Genomic DNA, 17,560 nt, shown 5'->3' on the forward strand with positions numbered 1-17,560 from the left:
TTTGCTGCTACAAGGAAAGTAATAAAGTGTGTTTTTGAGTAAAATATTGATAGCTTAGTACAAAATAAATAAATTTGCCAAGTTTGATCAAAATATATACATAAACAAGCAAACTACAACATTTGACAATATTCTCCATAAGAATAACATGGGAATTTTAAATTTACAATTTTTTTAATTTTCTCCGTTACTAATAATCAAACAAAAATACTTTTATATACTAAACTATTTGTTTTTTTAAGCTCTTTAAAAAGGTCTAAAGATAAATCGGGAAATTTTGTGTTTCGAGGGTCAAAAGTGAGAAAAACCAAATTTTACCCCATATAACCCCCCGTAAAGCCCTGTTCCCATGGTCCGATCGTGCTGGTTCGCGAACTCATTCAAGTTTATCCCGCTTTATACCTTTAAACCAAATTTCATCAAAATCGGACAAAAATTACTCAAGTTATCGCGTTCACGGACGTATATATATATATAAGTCTATATATATATATATATATATATATATATATATATATATAAAAATTTGAACAAATGGTGTTTTTGTCCTCTGGGGACATCAAAATGAAAAAGTAAATCGGTCCCGGGTCTAGGTCTTACCGTGCCACCTACGGTAATAGCTACTTCCCTGTAGGGAAATTCGCTAACAGGTCCAAGAACACTGCCTTGGGGTACTCCAGATTGAATAGGCTTCAAGTCAGTTAAAATTTCTTGAAATTTAATCTGGAAGAATCGTTCATTTAAGTAAGATTTTAACAAACTGTAAAAAGAATGGGGAGCAAGGATTTAAGTTTATACAGAAGTCCAGCGTGCCACACTTTATCAAATGCCTGTTGTACATCCAAAAATGCAGCGGAACAGTACTTTTGTGTTTCAAATGAATTTTTAATGATGTCTACTAGTCTGTGGGTTTGTTCAACTGTAGAGTGTCCTTTCCGAAAGCCAAACTGATGCTCAGGAATCAAATTTAAGTCTTCTATAATTGGGTTCAATCTTCTTAGGATTAGTTTTTCAAATAATTTGGATACAACAGGAAGCAAACTTAAGATTTGATTGTGCTTCGACAGGCCAACCTACTTATTGGCCAACGGACCAAAACAAAGTGCCAGATTTATTAGATTTTTGTGTACTAAAGGGCATTTCATTGAACTATATTGATGTAGAATCATCCCTTGATCTTTCTTCTGATCACTCTCCTGTTATCATAACATACAGTAAGATCATTTCTCTTAAAGAACAACCACCGTTCCTTTGCAATAAATTCACTGATTGGGATCACTTTAGAGACTTAATAAACAGTAATATTGACCTGAAAATTCCGTTAAAAACCCCAACAGATTTGGAGGAATCAATTAATTACTTCAATACCACTATACAAAAAGCAGGTTGGGAAGCCACTCCTAAAGCAAAAACCTCGGTGACGAAATCGATAAACTATCCTTTGTTTATAAAAAAACAAATTGCTGAGAAACGCAAGCTAAGACGGATTTGGCAGAATACTCTAAACCCAGCTGATAAAAATAGGTTTAATCATGCAGCTCAAACTTTAAAACGATGTTTAGTAAATCTAAAGAATGAATGGTTTTCCGACTTTACCAACAATTTATCTCCAACTGAAGCCACAGATTACTCCTTATGGAAATCCACGAGGTACGTAAAGCGCCCAGTACAACATGTTACAACTTACAAGTCTTTTGTTTACTTTTTCCTTGTTATTTAATTCAACCAACATGGTTACTTAGCAACCTGTAGGACTAATGTTTAAAAAATGTGACTTTCATCAGTTTCATTTTTCTACATAGTTAGATTTTTGTTGGCAGTTCAAACTGCAGTAAACTCGCTTGTAAGCCAGAAATAAACTATTTACAACATTTGACGAAAATCGTCGTAGCCATTTTTGAGATCTTTCTGCAAACATACATACATACATACAAGTAAACATTGCTCATATTAGAGTATAGGATTTTGCTGCTACGGGGAACGTAAAAAGTGTTTTTTGACCAACCGTCAATAGTATAGTATGAAATAAATAAATTTGCCAAATTTTATCAAAATATACCTATCCATAAACAAGTAAACTACAACAGTTTTCATTTTCTCCATAAGAATAACATAGGAATTTTAAATTTGCACTTTTTTGAATTTTCTCTGTAACAATTAGGCATACAACAATGCTTTAATATACTACATTATTTCTTTTTTTTAAGCTCTACAATATGGTTGGGAAAGATATTCCAAAATTTTATGTTTTTAGGGTAAAAAATTAGAAAACCCCATTTTTACCCCATAAAACCCCAATCCCATGGTCCGATCATGCTGGATAGCAAACTCGTTTGAATAAAAATGTAGGTTTACACATTTATACCAAATTTCATCAAAATCGGATCATTTTTGTTTGAGTTATCGCGCTAACGGCACATATATAAATATATTAATATATAAATAAATCTATACTATTATATAAAAATGTAATGGTGTCTGTCTGTATGTGTATTACTAATAGGTGTGAAAACTACTGAACCAACTGGGCTTAAATTTTACAAAAATATAGTTACCAAACCAAGGACCATTATAGGACTATTCACACTTCGATACTGACCGTGGGCTTTGCCCCTTTGGCTTTAAAAGTTCTGAGGTGAGGATTTTAAAAGTAAATATTGATTGGTCTCCATGGCTGCAATGAGAATACTCACAATGTTTAAATTTGCTTTGACAATTCAATGTAAACAAGAACTGCCAAACTGCATATTTCTCATTTTAAGACAGCTGATCCAATGAAATTTAATATAATATTTCATAGAATTATGTGGTTGGTTTATGTAATCTAAAAATTTATCAAAGATCATTTATTCAAAGACTATGTCAATGATTATAGAAATAAAAAAAATATTCTAAAAGCGTTGCTGCATCAACTCAGGCTCTACTTTCCATTTATAAGGTGTCTTAAGTGTTATGAAAATAATGTTATTGATATATTTTCATGGAAACAGTAAGAAAATTACAATGTATAGATGTTTTATATGAATTTGGAGTCTACTTTCGAACTGCTTAACATGTGTTGGATTAACTTTCACATCACATTGTTTTTTGTTTTTTTTTATATATGTGTGTTTTAGTGAGTCGGTGGCTCAGTCGGTAGCGTCGCGGACTTCGGGCCCAAGGCAGCGATGTCGTGGGTTCGGATCCTGGTCACTGCCGATAACATTTTATCAGTACAGTTCACCTTTGTACTGTACCGGCTCACTCCTTGCTTTGCTGTAAACGATCCACGCACGGGCGCTTAGTCTATGTGGACGGGCTAATGCAAGGTTAAAAGAGGCCGCCAACCTCTTTAAAAAAAAAAAAAAAATATTCAGGTAAATTTAGTTATTGTGTTTTGCCTATGCTTAAATTAAACTAAAGAATATCATCAATGACTAAATTGTATATCGTTGATTTAAATACTCTTATTTTATCTCAACATAGCTTTCAGTTCACATTTACTTTATTTGATAAATTTATTGTGTTTAGCCACATCACTGATTAAATTAAACCAAGGAAAATATCATAAAACTAAGCAGTACACAGTGTTCTTTTGTTTCTAAAACCAATGAAATATCTGTTACTATGTTTACTTAATGGTAAGTGTGAATATGTAAAGGCAATGGACGATGGAACTGATTAAAAGAACTGGTTTGTATAAATGTGACCCACCAAGGGAAAAGGGACCTTATCTTCCAGGACAAAATTTTACAGTACGAGCAGTTTTAGTGGTTTAGGTCAAAAAATCACATGTTCTGTTTTTGATAGTTTCTTACTCTATGTATGTTTCTAAACAATATTCAGTCAACTACACACTTGAATTCAACCTATAACATGGTTAAAATAATTAATTTCCAAACCCTTGCAAGTTGCAAGCTGCAGAAAAGGAACCTTAACTTCCCCAATGTTATTTAAATGGCTGGAAGTTAAGGTCCCTTTTGTTTTTGTGTCTTATTACACAATGATACTCGGCAAATCAGCTGGTGTTTGGCTCCGAACGGCGATGTTATCTTATCTCTTCCCCCCTCCCTCCCTCTCCTTATCACTTGTGCACCTGGAGCAGGACTAGGCTCTCAAGAATTTGTTTGTTTAGTTGAGTCACTGTTGTTGTTCCAAGCGCACCGTCCAGCTATAGAGGAAAATATTGCTAAAATTATCAACGACAGTTATTTTACCGGTGAAATAACCGATGACTTAAGGGAAGTATGTGAAGATTATTTTGCAAACCCAGTTAGTTCTTCATCAGATTCTGAGCTTGAGGATCATGAGAGTCAGGAAGACGCTACAGAACTTAATCGTTCAAATGAAGATGTCGAATATTTTAATATTGGTGACATACCCACCCTTGAGGTAAGCCTTTCTTATATTATTTATAAAAAATTTACTGTTTAATTTATTTTTCATTCAAGAGTATGAATTGTGTAATATAATATTTTCTTTAATGTTGAATATTCATTAAACAAGTTACATTAATCTACTTACTTGCTCTTTACACTTTCGACAATAATAATAACAATAAAAATAATATAATAATACAATAAAAATAAATTTATATTATTGTAGAATAACGAATTTCATAAACATTTTTGTGTAAATGTGTTGTATTTTCTTCAATACTAAAATATTCAACAAACTACATTTTACATTTTTACTTACATTTTTTTACAGACTTAACTTACTATAAAAACTAATTACGCTTATTAGCAATTTTTTTAGCGAATTTCCCATATAGGGAATAAGCTATTACCGTAGTACTCATGGTAAGACCTGGACGCGGGACCGATTTTTTTTTTCATTTTGAGGTCCCTAGAGGCCAAAAACACCATCCGTTCAAATTCATATATATATATATATATATATATATTTATATATATATATGTGTCCGTTAGCGCGATAACTCGAGCAAAAATGATCCGATTTTAATTAAATTTGGTACAAACGTGTAAACCTACGTTTATTCGAACGAGTTCGCGATCCAGCATAATCGGAACAGGGGTTTATGGGGGGTTTTATGGGGTAAAAATGTGTTTTTCCCATTTTTTACCCTAAAAACAAAAAAAATTGTAATTTCTTTCTAACCCGTTTTATAGAGCTTAAAAAAAGAAATAATTTAGTATATTGAAGCGCTGTTGTATGCCTAACGGTCACGGAGAAAATTCAAAAATAGTTTAATTTAAAATTCCCATGTTATTCTTATGGAGAAAATAAAAATTGTTGTAGTTTACTTGTTTATGGATATATATTGATAAAATTTGGCAAATTTATTTATTTCATCCCATACTATTCACGTATCGTCAAAAAACACTTTTTACCTTCCCCGTAGCAGCAAACCTAAGCACTTGTTAAACCTAATGTTATTTAAATAGGGAATAAATATGTCTTATTTATGGATATATTTGAGTAAAAATGTAATCAGACAAGTTGAAATTGGCTTAGTCTGCAGGTTTGCTGCGGCGGGGGTATTTTATATTAGTATTAATAAAATTATATTGCACAGGATATTGAAATCTTGCCTAATCCAGGACCAGAACCTGAAGATGGAGTAAATAAACCTGATCCAGATCGTCCAGAGGCTTCCGATAAAGATGTTGCTGCAGGTCCAAAAGTACTCAACCTCCAAAAAAACGATCAAAAAGAGTAAAAAAATAATCTTCTAGCATTGACACTTTGTATGCTGCAGACTATTAATAACTTGTTTTACTAATGTAGTATATAATTACAAATATAATAAAACCTTTGTATTTTTTAATTAGGTAGTAATACACTTTATCTTTAAAATGTTGGTTTTTTTCAACCCCAATCCATTTAAGGGAGGTTAGGCTAACAATGTAAATAATTATCTCAAATTCAATCATCAATTATCATTCTGCCTTAAATTCCTGACAAAATGATATGTTAAACATGGCAAATAATCCAAGTAGTATAAAAAATATCTTTGCTTGAAAATTGGAAAACTTTGGAGCGCGATTTCTTAAAACTACGAATTTTAAAATAAAAACTTTAAACACCTATAACTTTGGCATTTTTTAAGATATCTTAATAATTCTTTCACCAGTGTGTTTGGTTAATAGTCTAGATTAAGAATATACCAATAACTCAATTTTGAATTTTTGGAAGTTAAGGTCCCTATTCCCTTGATTAAGATGTTTGTTGATATTTTGTAGAGTAGAATCAGAGATGCAATGAAGCATATACTGTATTTGCTACTAAATTTTTTGTCCTCGGTCCTTGATGCTTTGATAATCATATATTAGTTTTTTCTGCTGTCTTTAATGCTAAATTATTTGTTTAACATTTTTTTTTGTACAGATATAGTTTCTTTAATATTTCAAAAGACTATTGATAAGGCACAACAATATTTCTTTTATAACAGCTGACTTAGTTTTGCTAATGATTTATTGTGTGAAGGAACTGAAGATGGAAGGATTTGTGATTTAATATGAAGAAGAGTGAAATTTATAAAATGTCCATTTAAATTTAATAATTAGTATTTTTGCAACTTCAAAATTGAAATTGAAAATGTCAAAAATAACTTAAAAAGATATGTAACTAATGGAGATGAAGGTAAATCATGTATGTGAAAGTTTTATTCGAAGATTTGGTCAGTTTTTCTCATATCAGCCTACAGAAGATTTAAAATTAACCAAACCACAGACAATAGACCATTATTGTTGGTGGTATGTTTCTATTAAGGCCATAAAAGTTGAATTTTGTTTCTAAAAGCGTTGGTGGATGTGTAACTATTATACACAACAGATGTAAAGATTAAAATGTTTCTATTTTGTGTCCTCTTCCCGTTGCAAAAGCACGGGTACAACAGCTAGTAAATATATATATTTATACCGGTATATATATATATGAATTTGAACGGATGGTATTTTTGGTCTCTAGGGACCTCAAAACAAAAAAGTAAATCGGTCCCGGTTCCAGGTCTTACCATGAGTACTACGGTAATAGCTTATTCCCTAGAGGGGAAATTCGCTAATATATATATACTGTATATTTAAATATATATATACAGGGTGTTCAAAAAAGATGGGGACATATTTTACCTAGTGATTCCTTGGGTCAAAATAAAGAGAAAATCAAGAATGACCTTTTTTCCAAAATCGCTTCGTTAACCAGATATCCGCACATTATACAATCATTTTTATTTTTGAATTTTTTCAACCGGTCTTTATAAAACTTAGTATGTAGGTTAAGATAGAAAAGACCAATGTTAGAAAAAAAATAATCTTGATTCAATGTAATGACGTTCCCTCAGCTAAAAAGAAGCCCTCAGCTGTCATCGTAGCCTCTTCTATACCTCCCCTGAGTAAATACCGATTAATTATCGTAAGCCTGGAAAGTAACCGTCGATTTCGACGGGTTTCACCTAGTATATATAAATATACTTATATATATAAATATACATATATATATAAATATACATATATATATATAAATATACATATATATATAAATATACATATATATATGAGTGAATTTGAACGGATGGTGTTTTTGGCCTCAAGGGACTTCAAAAGGAAAAGGGGCCAGAGCATATTTTAAGGGATTTTCACTGGGTGACAGTAGCGCCGGACTTACTGGGGGTCTGGGGGCATGGAATACCCCCCATCAAAAAGGTGGGTCCGGGGTTCCCCCCGGAAATTTTTCTTAGGGTTAAAGTGTAAATCACACATTTCTACGTATCTTTTAATGCATTTTTTTATTATATTTGCTTGTAAATAGTCCATATAATCTCACTTAATTACGTATTCTAGAACGTTGTAACAAGTCAAGGCTCCCTTCACAACCTCTTGGGCCAAAATCATAGCTCAATACTCTAAAATATTTACATAATGTTATTTTTCAAATTCCGATACATTTAAAATGTTAATCATAAAAAAAATATACCGGCACCACCCATAGTCACTGGGCGACAAAATTCGAGCACACGTGTTATTTTATGCCCTGAAAGGTACCTAAATCGGTCCCGGGTCCAGGACTTACCATGAGACCTACGGTAATAGGTTATTCCCTATTTGTGAAATTCGCAAAAAAAAATTGAACTAAGTTAATAGTGTTTTTGGCCTCTAGGGACATCAAAATGAAAAAAGTATGTAGGTCCTGTACCTGTATGTCTCATTGAGATTCACTGAAAAACATTCAACTCTCCCATCATCTCCTAAAAAGACTGCTTTACACGATTACGTGCCGGAAGCGACCGTGCCAGAAGCGACCCAGCCAAAATCGTGCCAGAAGCGACCCTGGTACTAGCGTGAGTGCCACTAGCGACCCATTGTTTGATAAAGGATTTTACAATGTTTTGTTCAAATCGGTGTTAATGGCTTATAAACAAATCCTATTCTTGTTATAGTAATATGTACCACCTGGAAGAGCCCAATATTCGCCTAAAGAGGTGTTTTAGCATCTCTAGTTCCCAGCTGCTAGCATAGACTCAAGTTATGTGTGGTAACTTAATCAATCAATTTATCTTGAATTTTTATCATTTTATAAGAGCCAATATAATCAATTAACTTATCTTTTCTTTATTTTTCAATTTATTATCTAAATATGTAAATATGAGATGGTGGATGTGTGTTTGTATACTACTTAATTGCACGGGAACCACTCAAAAGATCTAAATAAAACTTCACATGGAGGTAGTTTGTCAAATATAATCAAAATAATGTTTATTTAAGTAGGTAAAATACTATGTTACAATACTTTGTCAGTACAAATTTAATAATTATGCCTTAGTTATGTAATAACATACTGACATAGGCCTAGTCGTTAATTATGAAATCCCTCTCACATAGGCCCGTGCGTTAGAAGTTTCCTCTATCAGTAAATAAATATTCTAAATTGAAAAAAAAAAAACAGATATTTATAAAACATGACATGACAGTTAATTGGTAATAATTTGGTTGAAAGAAAAAAATAAATAATAATTACAATAAAAAATAAAGGTATACAAAATACCGGGTATAAAGTTTTATTATTTGGATAGTTAGTGCAACTTGGACTAATAAAATCCAGACAAAATTCAAAAAGCAGAAACCATTCGAATCGTCAAACTTTGGATTTTTACTACTAGCCTGTTTGGAGATAGTAGCTTCTTACAATTTAATGAAACTGATGTGTTAACAATTGTTAACATCCGCCCCGCCAAGTCCCCCAGCGGTACACAGCTGCTGCAGTGTATATATACATGACGTGACAAAGTGGCTTTTTTACTCGTCTATAGCTCTGAAGAAACAAAAGCTATTAAAATAATTGTTCATCCACTGGATAGGGGCAATCATTCTTGGCAAAATAAAAAAAATAATTTAAAAAAAGGTTGTGTTTGAGCCAAGAAAAACTAGTTTGAAAATTCACAAATTTTCCGTGTTCTCCTTCTTCTCCTTAAATGTTGACGGACCTACAGCCCAAACCACTGGCTCAATTTTAATGTTTTTTATGTTGTTTGAAAGCCCTTAGCGTGTAGATGTGCCTTTTGAGGGTCACAAGTCGGTGCGTTGACCCATAAACCCTTGGCAAGCCCTCAAAGTACGATTTTGGCCCATTTAAATAACATGGGATTAAAATCAAAACAAAAGAAGGATCAGCTGCGATTAAATCTCAATTAATTTAAAATGTTAGAGAAATTCATAGGATCAGCTGAAAAATTATTTTAAAACTTTTATAAAGTATTTTTTTCAGGTATACCGAATGATTTGAGCTACTTACTATATAAAATTACTTAGAGCAGTGATATTCCCCGATACTTTCCATTGAAAAATGCAGTGTACCGATGGTACACCGGTACAGCAGCTCGTCATTTTTAACAGTTTAATACTACTTATCAAAACATATGAAACCTAGGAACTTGAAACTTAGTACTAGTACTAAGGTTAGTTTTAACATTGTTTCTTCATAATATTGCCAAAATTTATTTAACTAAATAAGGTTAGTTTTATGTTTTGATACACTAAAACAAATAAAACAATCGGGAAAATCCGTCTACGTATGATAAACAAGCAAAAAAGTGAATGTAAAAAGTGATATGTAAATTTAGGATAAAAATGAGTTTTTCAATATTTGTTTTGCCTTATGCTATTTCTAACAAACCTAATCTGTTTGATTACATTTTTACTTCTCTAATAAGGGCTCAATTTACACTAGTCTTTAGATATACGGGTTTAATTATCGGAACACTTATGTAACACCAATGCATTTTATGTGTAGTTGTGCCCTGGTCTATATATAAGAGAAAAGAGGATTTTTATTTTAACTGTTAATTTTCTACAAAAATAAATACAATCTAACAAAAAACCACTAAGTGGTAACACTTCCCCCGCCAAGTCAGCAACCCAAAAAAGACAATAAATCACCACTTTTCCGCCAAGTAAAACAATGTAATGTATGTAAGTTTGGCCACTTGGCGGCAGACTTTTGCTTGATCACTTTAAAAAATACCATAAAATTAGTTTCATTGAGCAAGTATCTCTCCCAATAGTACATTGCTAGATGAGAGCTTATTTTACAAAATTTGACCTTATTTGTGTCACATTTCATAAAATCATAATAGTGATGGTTTTATATTTACTGATTACCTCGAAATTATTATACTTAGTTGGACTAATTAATTAGAGAAGTTGATTTGTGAAATTATCCACCAACGTAACTTTAATGAAAAAAAAACAAGCAAAAGTCTGCCGCCAAGTTGCCAAACTTACATACATTACATTGTTTTACTTGGCGGAAAAGTGGTGATTTATTGTCTTTTTTGGGTTGCTGACTTGGCGGGGGAAGTGTTACCACTTAGTGGTTTTTTGTTAGATTTGAAATAGATACTTGGACTCTTTCTTCAACGTCCTGTCCGTTGCAAAGCATACGAATAATTACAACAGCTTGTTTTCATTTAATTATTTTTTTCTTTTTTCATTGCGTTTAAAATGGCCCTCCGATATTTATAAATAATTCCTCCCCTTCCCCCAAATTTACTGCATACCTAATAGATAAGTAATTGTATTTCCAAATCTCGAAACTGAAATGAAATACTGAAATTGATCTTTAGGAAATACACATTTCAGTTCAGCCTATGACAGATAATTAATAACAATGCAATAGATTTATTGACCTACACATAACAGTTCAAAAATATAAAAATAATTGATAAAAATAAGCTATATGGTTTAAATATTAACAAAAGAAATTATTTACAAATATACAAATCGTACGTTTACCACAACATATAGCAGGTGCAAAAGCTACAATAATTGTGACATAACCGGGATTATAGGCCTAACAAAAGCCACAATTTTTACAAGCGTTTTAAATTTTTTTGGGATTTTTTTAGCTAAATCATCAGCTGGATAGATAGCTTCGTCATTATAAATATATACAGTATATACAATAAATTCCTACGCTTTTCTTGCCTTATAGTTGGCCTATTATTTTTGAGTTAGTAGAGACGTCTTAGTCATTTTTTGTGATAGCAGGTCAACAACATCAGGGGTTGTAAGCTGCCGCGACTAGAAACCTCAAAATCTTCTTTATTTAGTTGTGCTAGAATACTCTTTTCCATATAGGGAATAAGCTATTACCGTAGGTCTCATTGAAAGACCTAGACCCGGGACCTATTTCATTTTTCGTTTTGATGCCCCTAGAGAGCAAAAACACCATTCGTAAAAATATATGTAATTGGTAATTTAAGTAATTTGGTTATAATTCATTTCCATTCTAGCTCCTGAGCTGTTATATTCAATGTGATAAATAGGGTTACATACCTTATAATCCGACAAACAGCTCAAATAGTAGGTTGTTTACATGTTTCGGCTTGTATCGGCCATTGTCAAAACATTGCAGTTGGAAAAAAATACTTATCATTGTTTACTAATGTCCATAAACTTTTACACACACATACACGAACGAATAAAAAAAATAGGCCTATTACAATAAATGCACCTGGAGTCTACAAACTGTTATAGTTTGCTTATTTTATTTATGGATATGTGTTGGTAAATGTATACTCGTATGAATTATACGATACAATTTACATAAAAAAAACGATTTTTTCTTCCCCAAGTGGGAATAAATTTAGTCTGCAGGACTGCTGCGGCGGGAGTATTTTGTTATGTATTTAATGTGACAGCAAATCGTTTTAATGGTTTTACAGTGAAATTCTGTTTAGTTTTTGTTAAGAATATAAGTTGAATCGGCGTTAATTCATTACTCGCCTCCCGCACCAAATTCTTGGGTCGCTAGCGGCACGGTAGAAAATTGGTGGGTCGCTAGCGGCACGGGTCGCTTCTGGCACGGTCGCTTCTGGCACGACACCCTTTACACAGTTCCAGTTTCCTTCCCCCTGTATCATTACGTGCATAATGGAACCACGCTGTTTTGTGTTGTTTCGTTGGAATCCTGATGTGCGGCAAAGTATAAACCGTACGGCAAAGTATAAACCGTACGGCAAAGTATAAACCGTACGGCAAAGTATAAACCGTACGGCAAAGTATAAATATGCAGCAATTAGCAGCTTTCTGTACTATAAACAGTACAAGGAAGCCAACTTTGTCAGGTGACTGTAGGAAAAATACCTTTAATTTGACACCTCAAACTTTAAAATCCATCAAGCCGTTGTTGAGTTATGACTATGAAAAGAAAACTGCTTGCTATTATTGTAATATAGATAAGATGCATTTGATATAGGAAAATTAGGTTTTTTGTTAATTACACAAAAACTAAAAGAGATACGAAGTAAGTGTAAATTACGTAGTTGTTAGGAATTAAAAAAACCTATAAAATGATGTGTCACTTGACATATGTTTCCGTTTAAAATTTTTGAACAATAAGCACTTTCAAATTTTCAAAAATAATTTTTTTTAATTTTAAAAAACCGTTACTTGTCGCATATCACAGTAAAGCTAATTTCATAACGAGTAAAAAAAAAAATCAACCGGAGAAGGGCTAATTGCATTGGTATATGAAACACAGAGTATTAAAAATATAGATTTTTTTTTCAAAAAAACTGCCGCCATTTTGAAAAGGAAAAAGATAATTAATTAATTTCTGTTATCGCCAAAATGTTTGTCTATTAAATACCTTTAAAATGACGTATAACATGACATATGTTTACATTTGAAAATTCCGAGATTCGAACTAGTGACCCTCAGTTTTTGGCACACCCTGTATTGGAAAAAAGTTGAAAACATTTTTACGTTATTCTTTGGGGTCGATTTAGCGAGAAATAATTTTATTTCATCCTTCTACGTTAAGCCATTTTTCCGTAATCAATTTGAGACACCTCTCGTTGGACACCCTGTATATACATAAATATATATAAAGTATATATATATAAATATACATATCTATATATATAATACGCTAAGCCGATTTTTGTGAACAGAACTCCTCCCTCATTTTTGGACCGATTTTGATGATTAAGGTGTCAAAAGAATTGCCCTGATCTGTAGTTTTGCAAAGTGTTTTTCGTTTTTTGATATCTTTATTAGTTTGGGCAGGATCTTCCATCAAAGTTAGGTTTTCTCCCATAAGATTAACATGGGGGAATCAAAATATTTAATTGGAAACTTTGCCTCCTCTAATTTGAGAGAACGGCTGGGCGTAGAAACTTGGTAGATGTGTCCAAAGAAAGGTCTTTGGTCTGTAGATGAGTTATCAAAAGAAAAACGAAGTAAATTAGCCTAGGGCTCTGCCCCAGAAGCCTTTAAAGATCCCTCCACAGATTTGTTTACATTTTGGTCAGGTGGATAATACTTTTTAATAAAACAGCTGGTAATTTTAAAATTGTATTTTAAACAACACACATTTATTGGGAGTTACTGAATTGTCCAAAAGAAGTATTTGCAATGTTATTTTCTTATTTTAAAATTGATTGTCTTTTGTATCATGTCATGTTTTGCAATATAAAGTTATTTTACGAAATCAGTGGAAAATCCTTTTATCACAATAACTCTTACAATTATTTCTTATTGATCATCTTAAATCTATTTTACGAGTTGGTGTCTGCCTTTTTAACACCTTATTTTCCTTATATTTTTTCACAGTGGCCTATATTACGGACCATGGCCCACTGGGTTGGTAACATTATTGAAAATAACACGACATTTTGGCTGTAAAAATGGCCCAATGAGTAAATACTATCTAAGCAGCTACTGTCATGACTGAAAGATCATCCTTTTAAACTAGATCACATCATCATTTATAAGATACGTTGATTAACAATGCATGTAAACATCAATATTTACGTAACAGCCAATTTACATTATTTTTAGCATATGAATGAGGAGGCCCCTAACAGTTCAATAATAAAAGCCAACTTCACTTAAAGTATATTCAACTACACCTAACATTCCGTAGAGAGATTATATTGACAACTTGATGTAACTGATAAGGCTGAGACAACTAACTGACATCCCCCATGTCAAGGAATGCCAGCTTTAACAGTAACCTCACAACCAATTTCTTAAAACTGTGCTAGAGGGTTATTCATTGGCACAGAAGTACGATATGAACTTACGCGACGTGACGAAGAAAAAATCAAACTTGCACTGTAACAGATGTACCTCCCTTTGAAGTTAGAACGTGTCTTCCCAACAAAGAGATTTTTTTTTTCAAATAAAATCATAGATTAATTTGCATAACACTGATGAAATCACGGGAGTGTTTAACTACAAAAGATCCACCAAAACGATTTCAATACTAGGTATTTAAAGGTTTTTCCAAAGGAAGAGATACCAGATAGCATACTCACAACTCCGATAACGTACAGTATGGGAAATATTTTATTCGTGGAATGATCAAAAATATTTACTAACTAACGCAATTAATGGCATTATTGTTTTTACACTCATTAATATTCAAACAATGCTAAATGCTCAAAATATGTATAATTTCACTCAATTTATCGCAGTTAGATTAATTAGGGTCTGACTTAGGGGAGGTACAAATGAGGCATTTAGTTCAAAATTCCTCCGTAAACAGCGCTGTAGTAGAGAGCACTTTGGCAATAAAGGTTTACTAATCGCAAAAATAGTTCTGTTCATAAAATAAAATTATAAATGCCTCAAATTCAATTTTACTATTTTTAATTATAAAATTAAACTATCATAACCTAACCGAACTAACCAAACTTGCTGATAAAGAAATAATATAACAAAAGTTTAGTAATCGGAAAAATAATTCTGTTTATTAAATAAAACTAGAAATTGCTCAGTTAAAATTTTATAATGACTTAATAATAAAATTAAACTGTAATAACCAAACCAAACCAACCAAACTTGCTGATAATAAAAAAATCTTGGACAAAAAGTTAAAAATAAAAAAATCTTGGACAAAAAGTTAATGCTACCAGCGGGATTCGAACCCGGGACCTTCAGTATACCAGCCCGGCACGCTAACCATTGGACCACCGAGGCCGATGGCTATCGAACGTTTTGTTACGGTAATGACGTTCCCTCAGCTAAAAAGAAGCCCTCAGCTGTCATCGTAGCCTCTTCTATACCTCCCCTGAGTAAATACCGATTAATTATCGTAAGCCTGGAAAGTAACCGTCGATTTCGACGGGTTTCACCTAGTATATATAAATATACTTATATATATAAATATACATATATATATATAAATATACATATATATATAAATATACATATATATATAAATATACATATATATATGAGTGAATTTGAACGGATGGTGTTTTTGGCCTCAAGGGACTTCAAAAGGAAAAGGGGCCAGAGCATATTTTAAGGGATTTTCACTGGGTGACAGTAGCGCCGGACTTACTGGGGGTCTGGGGGCATGGAATACCCCCCATCAAAAAGGTGGGTCCGGGGTTCCCCCCGGAAATTTTTCTTAGGGTTAAAGTGTAAATCACACATTTCTACGTATCTTTTAATGCATTTTTTTTATTATATTTGCTTGTAAATAGTCCATATAATCTCACTTAATTACGTATTCTAGAACGTTGTAACAAGTCAAGGCTCCCTTCACAACCTCTTGGGCCAAAATCATAGCTCAATACTCTAAAATATTTACATAATGTTATTTTTCAAATTCCGATACATTTAAAATGTTAATCATAAAAAAAATATACCGGCACCACCCATAGTCACTGGGCGACAAAATTCGAGCACACGTGTTATTTTATGCCCTGAAAGGTACCTAAATCGGTCCCGGGTCCAGGACTTACCATGAGACCTACGGTAATAGGTTATTCCCTATTTGTGAAATTCGCAAAAAAAAATTGAACTAAGTTAATAGTGTTTTTGGCCTCTAGGGACATCAAAATGAAAAAAGTATGTAGGTCCTGTACCTGTATGTCTCATTGAGATTCACTGAAAAACATTCAACTCTCCCATCATCTCCTAAAAAGCTAAAAAGCTCTACTTCGTAAAAGTTCGGAGATTGTCGGATTTCACTGATTTCAGTCCTTGTTGGATGTTGACGTCAATTCAAATGGTCACGTGGTTGGGAGTGTTCTTGGAAAGTAAAAATAACAACTGGCGATGATGTCATCTTGTTACTGGAAGGGGGTAGAGTGGGAGGAAGGAATCGCTTCATATCAGGAATGGGAGGGTTTCCCCCAGTGCCAGTGAGTGGATGAGTCATCACATCGTTGCTAAGCAGCAGACAGTGTTTTGGGGTTGCTTTTAAGCGTTGTGAAAACATACTACTTATTATTAGTTATATAAAATAGTGAGTTAGTTCTATTTGAGATAAGAAAATGTATCTTCCGTCTTTAATAAACAGCTCAAAACAAAATGACAAGAAGTCAACTGCAGAATTTCTGGCTAGCGTGGCTTCTGATATTATGGTTACCCCTGCCAGCACAATATCGGTGAGTCATTGTTTATCATTTTACTACTTTACTTTGTTTTAGCTAAACACAAGGTTCATGGTTCATAGCTAGTTAGTTGCAATTGAAGGAATTCGTTTCATTAAAGACAGGTGTGCATTAATACTTGACTCTATGACGTAATAACTTAACACGTCAGCAAAACTTCTACAACAAACTTAGCCGATCTTTCGTTTCAAGGTTATATGTTGCTTAGTCTATGGTTCTAGGCGAAACTAGGCCTATTAGGTACCGTTAACTCCTTTCAATAATTCCACACAGAATTATTAACCCATTCATGAATGTATTTAACCTAGGCCTACATATCTGTTTTATTTCATCCAGCAAAATTTATTATTTTATGTCTAGCCTAATATTTTACCAAAGTTGAACTCATACAGTAGGCTATTAGAGACCAGGGCTAGGCCTAACTTAATCAAGTTAAACTTCGTAAAAAATAAAACATCAAAGATCTTAGCCTAAGTTAAGTTAGGCTAGGGCTAGGGTATGTTTAAGTTATTACAGCTTAACTTGTTCAATTATTGTCTCCCATAAAATCAGCTAACTTAACTTAATAAGTCTAGGCTAATATACATATCATCGTCTGTATATAGACAAGGGTTTAAGAGTCCAGAGAGAACCTGCGATAGCCTATATTATCAGATGAATATTAGTTTGACATATAAATCCGTTCGGAAATAGGCCTAGGCTACTTAA

General features: G+C 32.8%; 2 protein-coding genes across 6 annotated transcripts in view; both read left to right on the forward strand.

Moving 5' to 3' along the window:
• The window catches only part of LOC128982744 (probable glucosamine 6-phosphate N-acetyltransferase), a 143,046-nt gene extending 137,299 nt beyond the window's left edge, over positions 1-5,747 (forward strand). The window contains exon 9 of one of the 5 annotated variants that reach the window (XR_008489717.1): positions 5,519-5,747. Coding sequence is in view for 1 of the 5 variants with exons in the window: in XM_054401689.1 (XP_054257664.1) it covers positions 5,519-5,567 (49 nt within the window). In the remaining 4 variants the exon portion in view is untranslated. The remainder of the gene's footprint in view (positions 1-5,518) is intronic. The other 4 variants (XR_008489718.1, XM_054401689.1, XM_054401684.1 and 1 more) reach the window with 4 other exon arrangements.
• Positions 5,748-16,652: 10,905 nt separating this feature from the next.
• The window catches only part of LOC128982745 (transcription factor kayak), a 70,114-nt gene continuing 69,206 nt past the window's right edge, over positions 16,653-17,560 (forward strand). The window contains exon 1 of the mRNA XM_054401690.1: positions 16,653-16,846. Within this exon, the coding sequence (XP_054257665.1) occupies positions 16,733-16,846 (114 nt within the window). The 5' untranslated portion in view covers positions 16,653-16,732. The remainder of the gene's footprint in view (positions 16,847-17,560) is intronic.

Source organism: Macrosteles quadrilineatus, unplaced genomic scaffold, assembly GCF_028750875.1.
Source record: "Macrosteles quadrilineatus isolate MER2022 unplaced genomic scaffold, UCM_ALF_1.0 Scaffold_1__1_contigs__length_201487025, whole genome shotgun sequence".
Taxonomy (NCBI): domain Eukaryota; kingdom Metazoa; phylum Arthropoda; class Insecta; order Hemiptera; family Cicadellidae; genus Macrosteles; species Macrosteles quadrilineatus.